The following is a 17,472-nucleotide window of genomic DNA, read 5'->3' on the forward strand; positions in this document are numbered from 1 at the left end:
AAAGAATATTTTCAAGCTCATCTCGAATCATTACTTCCTAATGAATAAGAGAATTAGACCCCAAAAGGTCCAAAACATGCTAAATTTTAGAAAGCTTATGCATTAACTGCCTCTTCTTCTGGTTTATATGTCCATAAACACAATTGTTCCACCTTTTAAGCTTATTAGTAAAACCAATAATCGCGCTAATCATATTGCTGTCGAAACTCCAATTTTTCTTGACACAATCAGAGAAATTTTGGTGATGTAACCAGCCAGCTAAAAACGGAAGGGACGATTAGGAGCATATCTAACTTCATTAAAAAAATTTAAAAGAAGTGGTTGATGATCAGATTTAATTATAGGTAAATGAAAACCCGAACAGTTAGGAAAAGATTTCATCCAAGCGTCGTTACCCACAGCTCTATCTAGTTTTTCAGAGAGATTACCACGATGCCACATAAAAGGAGGCCACTGAAAACCCAAATCATGCAATTGAGCTTTATCCATAAACTCACCAAAAAACTAGCATTTGCGACCTTTGACATAACCGCTTTTTTTATCATTTGAAGAAAGGATGGCGTTAAAATATTCAATGGCCATCCAAGAATCATACCCAAGTGAAATTGAGAGACTTAAATCATTCCACAAAATTTCCTTTTCAGTTTGTCAGGGCTGTCATACACAAAAGCAACAAAGATCGGATTAGGATGCAAATTAGAACAGATACGAACCAAAATCAATTGAGAATGATTATCAACCACCTCCAAATCAATCGAATTTTTCCATCCAATCTAGATACCTCCAGAAAATTCTACCACTTTCACGCGATGAGATTTATCCCAGCCTAACTTCGTAATGATTGTGTCATCTTTAGTCCCACTAATTCTTCGTTCAAGAAGACTAACTATATTAGGCTTATGCTGATTATTGTACTCGTGAAAAGCTTGCAAAAATTTATCAAACACACATCCCTGTACATTCCAAGATAAAATAGACAAATTCATAATAATAAAAATTTTAAAAAGGAAAAAAGATCTTACCTTATTGGCGACCGGAAAAAGAAAACTCCGCTCACTCTCCTTTTTGCCGCAACAAATCCATAGCATGCAATAAGCTCCGCTGCCCTCTTCATAGAATCAGCAAATGGAACCTGAATATTTTTAGGATTTTTTGAACGATTACCTAGTCTTTTTAAAGTTTTATTAAGTTTCCAACCACATTTTGGACCAGTCACTTTAGCATTCTGTCCTTTAAAAACCTCCCTAGGCAATTTAATTCCAGTTGAAGGACCACTACCCCCTGTCTCCTCACTCACGGGCTCCAGAATATTTCTATTTTTGAACACAATTTCCGAATGATTTTTGGCCTCAAAAACACTTTCCTTCACCTCCAAATTAACAAAAGAATTATCTTCAAAAGCAGGATTAAAGTGCACTACATGTTCTGCTTGCTTTTGGAGAGAAAAATAGGGGTCCACTTGTACTTGATCGCGTCAACAACATTTTGTGAATTTAAAACTAAAGGAAAAAAAGAGACAAAATTACCTGAAATTAAATATCGATTGTTTCCTTCAGCATTTGACAAAGAATCATGCGTGGCACTTTAGAGTTTAGATAAGTCTGCTGCAGATTTTTTTGGACCCTGGGCCTCTTACTGCAACCCACTGCTAACATTGCTAGGGGCCTGCTCGTTACTAATCAAAGGAGTTAGATTTTTACAACCAAAGAAACCGGCGAATCCAGGCCCATTTTAGTCCCACCCATGGAATAATCATTCAGAAGATTAATGACCTTAGAGTCACAGGTCTGACCCTTTAAATATTTCCCCACCAACATGCCCAAGTTAAATTTTTTAGAACCATTATTAATAGGTTTTTTACCCGTTGAAGGTTTAGCTTGGGAACCAATTAAAGCAGCTTTTTCTTTTTTCTTAAATCTTTCTAGGGTTCCTTAATCATTTCCTTTTCCATTAAAGTTGCCTCCAAATCAACTACAGATTGATAACGTGATCCCATGCTTTTCTCCCCTTTAAAATTGTTTCCTTTTTTAGTTCCATCCAAGGTACCGCGCCTGGTCTTCTGCTCCATTAACATCTAAGGACCATAGTCTCCTTCTCCGACCACTGCAGTAATTACAGAAGTTTGTTCCGGTGACTCACCCTCCTCTTTCACCCCTGAGGTCTGTGTGGCTGATGAACAGGTCCATAGCAACCACACTTAAAGCAAACCACAGGTAAGTTTTCGTACTCAATCCTTTGAAAGCTACTATTGATAAAAATCTTAGAGACTAACGGTTACCCTAAATTGACAAAAACTGCCATACGAGCGTATTGTCCCCTTGCTCTACTATCCGTGTTAAAATCCAACTTTGTTACTTTACCTATCATTCCCTCGAATCTCTATAAGAATCTGTTTTTTTATAAAAGTGACTGGGATGACCGGGAAAATGAATCTATGTGAGGACCATATTAGGCTAAGGTACATTGGGATTGAAATCGATCGTCCAAGGCTAGATGGTAAGATAATGATCGAAAATAACCCACGGACCCTAAGAAAAGATCTTTTCATAATCTTCAGTACTCTGAAATTTTGCAAGAAAATAACTATTTTCAATATCCATAAATTGAAAAGGCTTAGACGGTCTCCAAGTCCCATATAATCTATTTTACAAAGTCGTGATTCCAAGGTTTCGTCCCAACATATTGAGTACCACAGAGGTTGACATTTCCTTTTCCAAAAGCTGATAAACTCTCTTCGAGAAGTCAATGGAAGGAACACCATCAACAAAAGATTTCTTGACATCCTGCTCTATAAGGGAGAAATTATCAGCAAAGTATTGGCCATCACTTTTATTAATCTGATCAAAAATTTCCTTCCCCACTAGCATATCATTCTATGACAACGAAGGCACTGGTGGTGGATCCACAAACACCACAGCTTTAGGAATCGCATTCGACTCCTTAAATCGAACCTTCTTTGTGTTAGAATCCTTAGGAATAGAGACATCTTCTTTATTCCCGCTCTCAATAATAAATATTAATCCATTCTAATTTTAAATGGTGCATTAATTATCTTGCAAGGTTAAGGAGTGATATGTAATCATTGACTCTTTATTGTAATTAGAAAAGAGATATATCGACAATCAAATTTTTAATTACATTTAGTTTTCTAAATGAATTAATACAAAAATCAATTTTCAAAAACAATTGTTAACCAACGTCAAATTTCTTTTCACTTCCTACATTTTTATATGGGTTTCTTTGCCTCCTTTCAAAATTTTGAAGTCGAGAGAAGGTGTTTCATTTCATTCATCAAAAGTTGACGTGTTGTTCTTTACTCTCCACAAACATGCAAAAGTTTTGGTTTTTTTGGTTTTTTTTTTTTTTGGCCATTGGCCAAAATTTTATTAAAAAAAATTTCAAAAAAATCCAAAAGTAAAAGTCGATCAAGCGGGTTTTTTTCGATTTAATACTAGTTTGAAGCAATTTACATAAACTTCTGTTTAATAGTATTTGTTGAACTATTAGACTTGTTGATTCTCAATTGAAACGATTCAATTTGCCATAAAAGTTAAGACTCCCCAATTAAGTCAAAACTCTACCTAACCTTCCGCTCTCCACTAATCACAACTTCTTCTACACCATCTTCTTTATACCAACAAACTCAATAAATGGTTAAAGTTCAATGAAAACACCTGTTTTTGTTAGGAATTTCTATTTTGACATTTATGTTACCTTTGAGTTTTTTAGTTCTTTGCTAGTAGTTATCTAAAAACTAATTTGGGATTTTTGTATCCAACCCACTTCATTTTCAGATTATTTATTTATTTATTTTATTGTTATTTTTATTTGAATTTTTAGTCCTTAAAAAGTATTTTATATTAAATTAGTGCTTTTAAAAAATTTATTACATAAAAAAATATTATTAATTACTTTTCCTATTAATAAAATTTTAATATAAATATTCAATTCTTATGAATACATTTTAAAAAAAAAGAAATATCATTTATCTATATTTTAAGTAATAACATAAAATTATATTAATTATTAATGTCTATTATGGCTGTTGAGTTATAAAATCGAGTTTTTTCATGTTTTGGATTGAATTTATCTTGGGCTTGAGTCAAATTGATCTTGGACTAAGATCTGTTACGAGCTTCGGCCTTCTCGGGCTCAGATTTTGTTGGACTCGCATTTTCTCCAGTTTAGATTTTTTTGATTCGAATTTGTTACAGGTTCGGATTTTCTCAAACTTAAATTATTACGGACTTGAATTAATACAGAAGATTTTCCAGCTAAAGCCTGTTTTCCCAACTTTACTAAGAAGTATTAAATACAAATAACTATTATCTAAAGATTCAGCTTAAAATATAAAGACAACACATTTAATTGAACGAGGCAGGAGAACACAAGTTTAATAAATAGCACAACTTGCTAATAAGTATGGTATGACAGGGCAATAATGTTATGGTATAATTGGTAAAAGTTGAAGTTTATGGTTGAACTCACCGCTTGTAATTACAATAAGAGGATTCTCCTCCCACTTTATGTATAGGTTTCTGTTTTTTTTAGATTAATCTGGTTTTTATCCAGTTCTCTATTCCCTGTGTATTATGATGATTAGATTTTACAATTCTAATTGTATTGTGAAATTAAAAAAAGAAAAAAGAAAAAAGAATTAGCGTAACATTATGTTAAAAGTACATAAACCTAACTTCCTTAGCTTACGTAATTAAAATCTCCCTTGGACAATGATTTTAGTATTTACAAACAGCATTTCTAATTTTGTATAACTAAAAGTATCAAACTGATAATGATGCATTAATCGGCGTTAGAAACGGTATTGGACGTTATTAGTTTAAATCATTTGTATCCGATGATATCCACATCCATTTATGCCTCCTCCAAATAGTGCAGAATGTCATATGAACTACTTCATCACCCAGTGATACCAGAAACACAGAGAAGCCCATCCAGATCACCCCAACGTGTCGATTCCATCTTCGTGAAACTTGTCCGAAACATTTTCTATAAAGGCGGTCCATCTAGGCCCCATCCTACTTTGCATTGTGCTATGCGCCGAAGACTGGATGTAAGATTCGGTCTGATAATTACTAGTAGAAGTCGTAATGTTTAGGCTAACCCCCGAGCTACTAGGACTCAAGAAAGGAGGCTGCGTCGGACAAGGAATTTCGCAAGTATCATCAGTAAGCATTTGCACAATTGTTGACATTGATGGTCGCAATTCTGTTGAGGCTTGTACACAGAGTAGGCCAATTTGAAGCAATCTACACGCCTTTTCTCGAAAATTAAGCTCTATAACTGGATCAACAACTTCCCTAAGCTTATCTGCTTCATATTGATTCCATACCTTCCAATTCAAATATATATATATCTTGCATGAGTTTCAGACCTCAGAATTAGAGACAAAAAAGATCATCACAAAAGCATAACGTAGTTGATAAGCTCTGCAAAATGAATTACCATGTGTAGGATGCAGACCATATCCGGAGAAAAGCACTTGTTCCTCTTCCCGCAAGTAATTTCAATAACGAGAACACCGAAACTATAAACATCAGCCTTTTGAGTCAACATGCCACGAACAGCGTATTCTGGAGCCATGTAACCTCTAGAGATGCCAAGTAATTGAATTCATGGTTAGTAATATGCAAATTAAGGTAATGTGCAACGTTTCAAATATTCATCAACTTACAAAGTGCCAGCGATGGCGGTGCTGATGTGAGTCTTGTCTTCCGGAAAAAGTCTAACAAGGCCGAAATCAGCAATTTTCGGGGTCAGGTCTTCATCAAGTAAAATATTGCTGGGTTTTATGTCTCTATGTATGATCCTCAACTTGGATTCCTCGTGCAGATAGGCCAAGCCCTCAGCGGTACCCAATACGATCTTGTATCGCTCCTCCCATCTTAGTGGCTCAACATCTTTTCTAACTGTACCCAATTCATAGATTCGTAAACAAGAGGATCCTACATAGAGATATTAAATCAACTCTACCTAAAAAAGAGGTTAGTAAATAACAACCGAAGAGATAATCATGGAGGCTCTGGTTTGACACAAATTCGTAAACAAGAAGGCTTTCCGGGCCTGTAATGCTGCATCCCAATAGCTTTACGAGATTTTTGTGATTTATGCCACTGATTAAATTGACTTCATTGAAGAATTGGTCCACCCATTGCCTTGTATTAAAGAAGAGTCTCTTTATTGCAACAACCTTCCCATTGGGTAAAGTTCCCTGTTTGACAGAGCAATTTAAAACTTGTTAGTTCCTTGAATGACCTTTGGTTATCTCATCTGCTAAGAGAAGTAAAACGTCATGTAACAACACCATACTTTATAAACGGAACCGGATCCTCCTTGTCCCAGCTTGTTGGTGTCGCTAAAGTAATTCGTAGCCTTTTCCAGAGATTCGTATGAGAGATTCAACTTGGACTTGTTCAGGAGGGGTGATAATGCTCCTAGTTGCTTACTCTCTATGCCCAAGGAAAACCAATGAATTTCATATTGCACAATTAAGGTAACCAAAAAAAAAAAAAGACATTTCAAGATCTTTAATGACAAGGATCGATCCATACCTTGTCTTTTCTTCACAAGCTTCTTATTCACAAAGAAAATCGCTGTTGCAAAGATCAGTGCTAGAGCCATAGTGGAGAATGTCGTTGCCAGGATAATAGCTAATTTTCTTCTTCCTGACGAACATTGTAACATTATATATTGTGTCAGTGAAAATATTTAAAGCTAAAGAAAAGGAGGAAGAAACATAAACAAAAACTTGAACCTACCTCGATTCCCACCAACTGGTGGAGCAGTTGAATTGTAATAAAACTTATTGGTTGAGTACCTCAAGTAGCAACCAGCATTCAGCACCCTTCCTTCTTCCTTGGGAAGACATGAACTAATCCTAGAAACTGCATTGACCAAGCAATCTTCACAAGCACTCGCATTCACCAATTCCCAGCACTGAGCCAATCCATAAACCGACACATTATTCCCTTTACCCATAGACCCTACGAAGAATCCATCATTCTTTGGAGCTTCCACGGTCAAGTTTCTTACCAACTGCATTACATTTGCTCTAAAACCTGTCTCATTACTCAAGCCAACATCCTTTGTAGCACAAACAGTTCGGTCTGTTTCACTCAAACTTTCGTCAAAGAAGTTATAATCATCGTACCTTAAATAACAACCATCGTAGAAAAGCCTGCCTCCACGCGTGCCTATCTGAAAGGGGAGACATCTCATGATCTGCGCTTTGCACTGAGCAAAGCAGATGTTACAGTCTCCTTGCTCAAGATCTTTCATGCACTCGCCAAAGCCGTACACTCTGGTGTCACCGCTTCCTTTGACAACGACGGCGTACCTCTGGCGAACGATGAGCGGCGTAAAGCTGTCCAGCACCGCCAAGAAGTTCGCCACGAAGGATTTGCGCGCCGTTATTGAAGCGGTTGTGTTGGTGCATATCAAAGCAGCCTCGGTAGCTCTTGGATCACAGAGACAAAGTTTTCCAAACAAAAAGAAGAAGAAGAAGAAAACAAGCTGATTCATTAGTAGATGAAAGAGCGATTGAGAGAAGGGGAAAGAGTAAAGAAAAACAAAGGAGGGTTAGAGAGAAAGGTCAATTGTTGAAGAAAGCTGACGGCGTACAACTACAAAATGATCGTGGCACAACTGTGGGAAATAGGAAGGGGAAAACGCGTGAGGCGTCTACAGGGAAGAAACGGAGAAGAATAGACAAAAGTAGGAAAAAGGTAAGGGGACCACCTCTCTGTGTTTGTTTCAGATATGAAAATGAGGAAACTTTTAGCAGGGTGAGTGTTGGGACAAAATTGTCCATGACGTTATGATATTGATTGACTTGGACATTTAGATTTTTTTGTCTTGTTGGGCTTTCTATTTTTAGTCCACTCCAGACGGTGCCATCTTTATCGTGCGTCCTCGCATAGGATCCAAAATGAATGTTTAGCCATATTATTCTTGACTGTATTGGTGACTACTATTTTAAAGTGAAACCAATGAATGAGTGATCTCTTTTTACTTTTTCTTCTCATATTGCTAATTTTTTAGCATAATTAATTGTTAGTTACTCCATCCTTTTCAAACTTCTAAACAAATTATAATTTTTACATCTTTCTACACATCAATTTAGACTTTACACATTTCATTTCACATCTAATATTATTTAGGGTAAATTATAGAATTAGTCACCCATTATTAAGTATATTTCTATTTGGCCTTTCTCTAATTGGTATAATAACATTTTTAGTCCTCAATACTTATATATTCTATCAATTTGATCCTCAAACACGTATAATTAAATATAAATTATATATTATGAAAAAGTACAAAATATTATATTATTTATATAATTATATGTGTTTATATTTAATTATAATTATAAAACTCAAATATGCATTTAGCCCCCCGAACTTAACACTTTTTTTCTCACTTTGGTACTTATGATTTTTTTTTTGTCTCAAGTTGGCACCCGAATTTTCATTCCGTCAAGGGTTTTAGTGTTTTCTTGTAAACAGTGTTAAATATAAGACACATGGCACTCTTAGGTTGTGGCACATGACACTAATGATGTCATAATCTATTTTTTATAAAAATATTTAAAAATTAAAAGAAAATATATAAAAATTATATAATTTTTAAAATATAAAAGAAATTATAAAGTATAAAAATATGTGTCTAAAAATTGAAAATATTACAAAAAAAACAAAAAAACCCCAAAATTCAAGTTAGAAAAATCAAAACCCCAAAAAATTACTTCTTTTATTGCAAACAAATTAGGTAAAGATAAAATTAGGTTTCATAGGAAAAATCGGGTTCCTCTATTGATAATTCTATTGACACGATCATGAATGAAGCTTATTAAAATCACAAATTTATTGATTTTTTAGGGGTTATGAGTTTTTAGATTTATCAAAACCACAAATTTACATGGCTTTAATTATATGTGTTTAAATATAAGTATATTGTTGGGGATAAACTCAATTAAGTAACGAATAAGTAAAATATCGAAGAAAATTGAAAAGATTCAACAAAAATATTTTACGTGAAAACTCCCCTCCCAAGAGGATAAAAAACCACGGGCAAAGATAATTTCACTATAACGATAAAAACAAAAAGTACAAAGATGGAGATAAAATTAAACTCCGAAACCTAAAATAAGAACGTAAACACAAGTTTCTCTGAAAGGTTGTAAAAGCTAATACCTATATGTGTAATGGGTTATCTTTCTAGGTGAAAAAATGTCTATTTATAGGCTAAATTTGTATGTCAAATAATTAGATTTTGATTAGAAGAAGAAAACCGAGAAAATTGCATAACACGTAGCCTTGTTTGTGATGTGGCTACTACCTCGTTAGGACACCTTTTATCGCATCGTCGGGACAAGATGTCTCTTCTCGTTGGGATATCGGTGGTCGCGTCATTGAGACGACTCTTCTTCCTTATCAAGACGTCAATTTTATTTTGGCCAAAAATGCGAGGCATACTCCACAAATCTCCACCATGCCTTGTATTTCCACAACGCCTTCTTTGCCAAAGCCCATCACGGGCCTATCTTGAACTATGCAGAATATTAACTGATTCGAAGTTATGCTTAGAAACTAGAAGGCTTCTAGTCTTTGACTTGTGCACTATCAAATCAAAATTGATCTGGGTTTGATTTCCACGAATAGAATGCTCTATCTTTTCAAAACTTACATCCAAAAGAGAATCTCTCTTATATGAAACAATCATATATTTTCTCATCCAATGACCAAGTTGTCTTTGCATCAAACGAGTTGACTTTGACTTCTTAACAAACGAGGGACGTCATGTTTCACCAGTTACTGTTGATTATTCCAAAACATAAAGATTGTCAGTTTTTTTACCTTTCATCAAAACGAGAGCCCCACGAGATACCTTAATTTCACTTGACTAGATATTAATTCTACAACTGTTCGAGTCCAAATTTCCCAAGGAGATGAGATTTTTCTTTAAGTCAGGCACATGCTTGACATCTGACAGTGTCCTAATTGTCTCGTCATGAATCCTGATCCAAATAGTACCAATATCGATTACCATACTAAGTGAACTATTCTCCATATGTACAACTCCACCTTTAACTAAACTGTATGTGGAGAATCAGTCCCTATTGTGACATATGTGAAAAGAACCAATCCAATACGAAAATTGTAAGGGTGACCTCAACAATCAATAAAAAGACCACTAATAGATTGTAAAGCTATAGAGGTTTCCAAAATAATAATACCATTCACTAAAGGACCACTAATGCCATGTTTGGTTGAATGTAATGGCATAGCCATTACAACTCAATTCTGTGGGCCCACCACAAATATTGTTTGGTTCAGTGGAATGCCTATTACGGATCTATTGCATTACGGGTTTATATAGGGAATATGGGGTATTTCTATTCTGTTTCATCTCCACTAAATAGTTGATTCGTCACTAAAGAATTCTATTTGACCTTCTATTTTCTCACCTCAAAAACGCTCTCACTTAGCCGGATAGCCACTCTTAGTCTTGACTTCCCTTGCTTCTTTTGTAATAGTTCATTTTTTGGTGGTTCAGAACCATAACTCCGATGTGCCGATTCGTAAATATTAATTAGATAATATTTACAAGGTCATTAGTGTCAGATTAAAGTTTGGTTAAGAAATTTGATCATTTTGATAGTTAATTAAGTATATAGGACTGAATTGTAAAATTTGTAAAAGTTGAGTTCCATTAATTAAAGGTTCAAGATGATAATTGATAAGTAAATGAAGGTACTTAAATGGTAATTACACCATCATGGAGGTGAGTGGACGATTTTGACTTTATTTTAGCTAATATCAAGTGAAATTAAAAAGGGCAAAGTTGTAATTACATTTTAATTAAACTAAAAGAAAGATGAATTCTATCATCATCTTCCTTTATTTTTTCCTATATTGCAGAAACTCTAAAGAAAAGAAGTGTAACGACCCGATAGTCAAGGGTGTCAGAAAGTATATTCCTGGGACTCCATTTTCGTAAATCGGACTCATAAATATTTTTAATAAATATTTACAAAGTTAGTTATGTAGTTAATTAGGTTTCGATTGAGCGAATTTACTTGAATTAAAAGTAATTAGGTAAAAGGACTAAATCGCTTTTGAGTTAAAAGTTGAATTATAGATTAAAAATTAATTAAAGGGCCAATGTAATAATTATACCTATATATATGTATAGTGGACGGCATATGTTATCAAATATATTATAATATTAAGAAATCTTAATTATTAAGTTAAATGTATATATGTATTATATAATAATAATTAGTATAGTAAAAAGAAGAAAGAAAAAGAAAGAAAGAAAAGAAAGAAGAAAAGAATGAGAATGTACAGCCTTAGGGTTTCTAAGGCGCAAAGTTTAATTGGTTAATCAATTTAGTCCATTTTCTTGTAACTTTTATATTTTTGGAATCTTGGTACCTAGTACCCGACCCATGTTGAAATTTTAGCAATTGTTAAGATTTTAAATGTTGTAAATGTTTATAGTTTTAGTATTAGGTATTAAATTGATAGATTTTTAAGCTAGAAATGAAAAAGGATTAAATTGTAGAATAAATTGTAAATTTTGAGTAATAGGGACTAAATTGTGAAAATTTAAAATTTAGGGGTTTAAATGAAAATAGAGAGTTAAATTTATTTTAAAGTGAAATATGTATGAAAATATAGAATTAAATTAAAGAATAAAAATTAGTCTCGGTTTAGGACTAAATTGAAATTTAGGCAAATATTGAGTAAAAATTAAAATATCCAATATGAAATTGAATTGTGTTGTATTGATAAATTTTAATTGTTTTAATTCTGTAGCTAATGTCGTACTAGAATTCTTGACTAAAAAGGGGAATGATAAAATCGACGTCAAATAGCTTGGAATCCACGGTTTGTATTTCTATAATCCGAACCTGGTTACTTATTGTTGTATTTTGATTTAATGCATATGGTAATGGTTGAGGTGAGTATTTGGCACTTTGATATTGAATTGAATTAAAGTTGATTGAAATGGATTGAATTGGCATATATATTATGAATGTATTTATTATTTGAATTGAAATGAATATATATGTGTAAATGTGATAATGTGCAAATATGATAATTGGATATTGGTTGTATTTGGAAAGTAAATTAAAACCCTATTAACTGTATCGGACTGAGTCTGTAACACCCCTAACCCGTATCCGTCTCCAAAACAGGGTTACAGAGTGTTACCAGTACATACAGAACATTTACAGATTAATCGAAACATTACTATTCACTTTCTGAGATCATATATATAACGACCTTTATTTGGGCCCTCGAAGCCCAACATGAAGGTCAAAATCAAGTTGGAGCTCAACTGATTTCTCATAAAATTTTTTGCTTAATTTTTTTTTTAAATTTTACTTGTGAACAGTACCCACACGCCCGTGCGATTAGGCCGTATGGATTCCACACGCCCGTGTCCCTTATCCGTGGAGCTTTTTGTTTATGACATCATCATCAATTTAGGGGCACACGGCCACATGGCACGCCCGTGTCCTAAAGTCGTGTTCCATATACGGCTGAGACACACGGTCGTGTCTCTGCCTGGGTGGTCAATATCTAAGCTATTTTTCAAGCCTTGGTCAACCTTAATCTCTTACACACTTATACAAAATCAAAAACATATAACATGGTATTTAATGATTAAACATTCTCAATTAAACTAAAAACATAGCATTTGTATGTCATCATACATGTGTCTCTCATACTCATTTTACCTTGTCTATTATGGTACCACTTATACTTTTATACCATGATTATCATCTTACCAAATATTTTCAGCTTAATCATCAAGCATTCATATTTAAAGCTAGATCATATCTTTATAAAATACCACATTTCAGATGCACGAAATAAAATACTTGCCTTAGACATTTCAATCCAGCTTCATACCCAACAAGCATCATATTGAAACTAGTCATATATATACATGTCATGATATGTATCATTCTCATACTGTTTTCTTATAAACATATATCATTTGTTTTCCTCCTCCTCCTCTCCATTCCACATCCTTAATGTATATAACATTCTTGTAAGTATAATTTCACAATTTACTTATTAATGCTCACATCAAGCTGTTCACACGAGTCATAATCACTCAATTATTTAAAATTTGAGCTAAAGAGCTCCAAATTAAGATCCGTAAATTTTTCCTGAAACTAGACTCACATATCATTCCACCATAAAATTTCAAAATTTTTGGTTTAGCCAATTGGTACAGGTTATTCATTTAAGTTTCTCCTGTTTCACTATCTGATAGTTCTGACCTCTCTTCACTAAAAATTAAGTATATCATAGTACAGAACTCGGATAATGTTCTCGTTGATTTATATTGAAAATAGACTCATTAAGGATTCTAAGAATATAAATTTGAGCCTCTAATTAATTTTCTCCAATTTTTGGTGATTTTCCAAAGTCAAAACAGGGGAACCCGAATTCATTCTAACCTTGTCTCACAAAATTCATTATATCTCATAATTTACAATTCAATTGCTTACACCGTTTCTTCTATGAGAAACTAGACTCAATAAGCTTTAATTTCATATATTATTCATTCTCTAATTCAATTTTTAAAATTTATGGTGATTTTTCAAAGTCAACCTACTGCTTTTGTCCAAAACTGTTTTAGTTCAAGATGTTTATTACCATTTTTCCTCTAAATTTCACAAGTCATACAATTCAGTCCTTGCTCAATTAGCCCATCTATTAAGCTATTTTTTCTCAATTAAAACTTTATTCCATCATTCTAAACTATTACACAACCTTTGAAAATCAGAATTTTAATACTAAACCTTAATTCACAACTTTTTCACAATTAGGTCCTAAAATCAATTTCTATTGAAAATACTTGATAAAATCATCAAACAACAAAATCAAAGCTTCAAATTCATTTTATTTCATCATAAAAAACCAACAATTATCATTGATAGCTTTTAATTTTGTTCATAAAATCAAAAACTAATGAGTTAAACACTTGGACCTAATTGTAAAAGTCACAAAAACATAAAAATCTCAAAGAAAAGGGCAAGAATTGAACTCACAGATGTCAAAGTATGAAAAACCAGCAGCTTTCAGACTTCCCATGACATTTCTGCTGAAGAAAAATGATGATATCTCTAGATTTTTCAAATTTGTCTTGTTTTATATGTTTAATTTGCAAAATTTCCCATTTTGCCCTTGTTTCTCCTTGTCTTTTTTGCTGATTTTCTTGCCCAACCGTCCAGCCCATACAATTTGGGTCCAATTGCCTTTTAAATCCCTCATTTTTAATCACTTAAACTATTTAATCACAATTTAATAAATTTTGCACTATTTTCAATTTAGTCTGTTTTAATTAATTGACTAACCAAACGTTAAAATTTTCTAACGAAACTTTAATAATAACTTAATAACACTCCATAAATATTTATAAAAATATTTATGGCTCGGTTTATGAATCCGAGGTCTCGATACCTCGTTTTCAACCCAATTTACCTGATTAATTCTTTTAAAATCGCAAAATTCACTAATTAAAAATAATTCTTTTAAGTTCGTGCTTGGCCTATAATTATTATTTGTTAAAATTTCTAAACTTACTCGTTGAATTTAGTGATCTCGAATCACTGTTTCCGACACCACTGAAAAATTTGGCTATTACAGAGTCAGATATAGATGGCATGCCATAAGATAGGAAGAGTTTAGGGATTTCTTTGACTTCGAGTCGATGAGGCACTAGGTGTCAATTTACTTCGGTTTAACTAATGAGACACTAGGTGTCAATTTTTATAGCGTTGGGCGCAGTTACTACTTCAGATTTATCCAATGAGGCATTGGGTGCCAAACTAGTGTGTTGGTTGGATCCATGCATCTGTCCAAATCCGAGTTGTGTTAATGGGGATAAATAAATAATAAAGTTCTATAATTGATATTGAAATGGCATGGTATGAGAAATGGAAGTGATATAGTGAATTGAAAATGGAATGTAAAATATGTTGTAAACACATGGAATATATAAGTTATATACTCATGAGTTGAATATGGAAAGAATAATGCTCTTGTTTAAATGAAATGTGGTTGGACATGTGAATAGTTATTTATATAGAAATTGTGTAAATTGGGACATTGTTAATCAAATGAAATATGATAGCATGTGTAAATTGAATGTAGTATGAAATGATGTGCTAATATGTATGAATTCAAAAGGTTGGCATATGATAGTTGTTATATTAGTCACTAACATGTATTTATAATTAAATTGTGCATTTTGTATTCTCTTGTCTTTAAATGTTCGGAATATAAAAATATCACTGAGTTTTACTCAGCGTACGATTTTGTTTTTCCATGCGTAGGTTAGGTACTTCACTTTTTATCTCCGATTCAACATCTAACAATGATCCCGAACTCAAATGTGGTGATGTTTATCTTTTGTGTCGACATGTACCTAGGATGTCTAGATGCTAGTTATTTTGTGGATAGATTGTAAATGAGGTTATAAGTGTAATGTTGGTTTAGTATTTATATAAACATGTGTTTGTGTTTGAAGCCATAGTATGGTATGGTGAATTGAAGCAATGCTTGATATATGCATGTTAATGATGAATTACATTATGATTTTTTTAAAATTTTTGAAAATGAATGATTTAAATTACGGTTACTCAGTAATACTCTGAAACCCTATTCTGGCGACAGATATGGGTTAGGGGTGTTACAAGAAGAACTCCATTCAACTAGCTTTATAGAGTCATAAAGAAGCCAGTCAATTCAGACGTTGTAGTTTTCCTTATTGACCAACTCACTGTCATCTATGAAAAAGATCAAGCCACTGGGAAAGATACTCAAACAGCTACTGATATTATTGAAGAAATAGATGCTGAGGATGTAACTACAGCAAATAATCATGAAGAAAGAAGTGATTTCCATGGATGCAAAGCTGATGTTTCTTTGGATGAGATGGATCTCTCAACTACACAACTACAACCATCTAGAAACCAAGATGATTCCACATTTTCAAAGAAGAAAAAAAAGATTTCTGATGCAAGTGAACAAATTTCTACTTTATTTATTGATGCAGCCACGTTTCCATGGATGCGAAGCTGATGTTTCTTTAGATGAGATGGATCTCTCAACTACACAACCGCAACCATCTAGAAACCAAGATGATTCCACATTTTCAAAGAAGGAAAAAAAGATTTCTGATGAAAGTGAACAAATTTCTACTTCATCTATTGATGTAGCCACGTTATTGGCAGAAAACATACAGACCGTTGGACTTGAAATAAGTAGGAGCATTGCCTCTGAAGTGCTAATTCAACAAAATTCAGAAATGGTTATTCAAGAAAATACTCTAAAATTACATCCGACCTTATGTGAAGTAGAAGGATTAACTGAGGATAAGCACTACCGCGCGTTGAGCAAAATTCTAGGCCATCCAACGCGAACACTCATTTTCTTTAGTTTATCTTATTTTGTGCGATTGGAATGGGTGAGAAGATTTTTTTCTGACGATTAAAAATTATGGTTGTGTAGGTGATGTTTTGGTAACTTTTTGTATATGTAATATTTGTATAGTATCTTGACATGATAGAATGTCATTACAATGTTGTAACTTTTTATGTTATAAAATTTAACATATAGATTATGACATATAAGCTAATGACATCATATAACTTTTTGTTAATATATGCACATTATGTTTGAATGTAAAATATAATTCTCAAGCTCTTTATTACTTCTAATATTTTACTTTTTATTTTAGAAGATAATTAAATTATTTGTTTTGCTAATGATATTTTAGCACATGAAATATGTATTGTAATTTAAAAATAATAAAGTAGATTATATATATTATAATATTATATATTATAATTTTTAATTCATATTTTAATAATAATTATATCAAGAATGTTATTAAATTATATATCATTTTATTAAATAGTATTTAATAATAATTATGTTAAAATATGATTAAATTTTCTATTTTATTTTTATTAAAATATATTTAATAATAATTTTATTAAAATTTAATAACAATAACAATAATCATCTACCTAAAAAAATCCACTAAGGGTATTTTGGTCATTTAAGTCTTTTTCTTTATGCTATTACAACATTTATTCTATTTAACCAAACATAAGAATACTATTACAACTATATTCCTTTCCATTCAACCAAACAATTGAATTATTGATTGCAACTTTAAGGAGTGTTCAATCGGTTAACTGACCCAAACTAGTATTAACAGAATTAACCGACCCTTTTAAACCCTTAATCGTCAACTGAATTAACTGAATTTAAAAAAAAAAATCGAACAGAACTTTTTCGATTAATTTGGTCAGTTAACTGAATTAACAGAAATTTATATATATATTTTTTATTTTTAGTTAAATCAAGTATAAAATATATTAAAAATTAACCGAATTAACCGAATTTATATAATAAA

At 32.6% G+C, this 17,472-nt stretch overlaps 1 protein-coding gene across 1 annotated transcript; it reads right to left on the reverse strand.

The window, feature by feature from the left end:
* Nucleotides 1-4,668: 4,668 nt before the first annotated feature.
* On the reverse strand, nt 4,669-7,830 carry LOC108476886 (cysteine-rich receptor-like protein kinase 3). Its single transcript, XM_017779250.2, has 7 exons — nt 6,777-7,830; nt 6,570-6,683; nt 6,328-6,467; nt 6,019-6,229; nt 5,693-5,927; nt 5,464-5,608; nt 4,669-5,350 (listed from the first exon to the last, which is right to left on the reverse strand). The coding sequence occupies exons 1-7, from the start codon at nt 7,537-7,539 to the stop codon at nt 4,958-4,960; spliced, it is 2,001 nt and encodes a 666-aa protein (XP_017634739.1). The 5' UTR covers nt 7,540-7,830; the 3' UTR covers nt 4,669-4,957.
* Between the last annotated feature and the right edge of the window lie 9,642 nt (nt 7,831-17,472).

The sequence above is a fragment of the Gossypium arboreum genome, chromosome 12 (assembly GCF_025698485.1).
Source record: "Gossypium arboreum isolate Shixiya-1 chromosome 12, ASM2569848v2, whole genome shotgun sequence".
NCBI classification, from domain to species: Eukaryota; Viridiplantae; Streptophyta; class Magnoliopsida; order Malvales; family Malvaceae; genus Gossypium; species Gossypium arboreum.

What these genes read in the sequence shown, in the direction of transcription:
- LOC108476886 (XM_017779250.2), bottom strand. Translation starts at nt 7,539, where the DNA reads ATGAATCAGCTTGTTTTCTTCTTCTTCTTCTTTTTGTTTGGAAAACTT. An exon ending in GCTTGTGAAGAAAAGACAAG is followed by an intron (nt 6,468 to 6,569) that starts GTATGGATCGAT and finishes CCTTGGGCATAG; the next exon opens with AGAGTAAGCAACTAGGAGCA. An exon ending in GATCCGGTTCCGTTTATAAA is followed by an intron (nt 6,230 to 6,327) that starts GTATGGTGTTGT and finishes TCTGTCAAACAG; the next exon opens with GGAACTTTACCCAATGGGAA.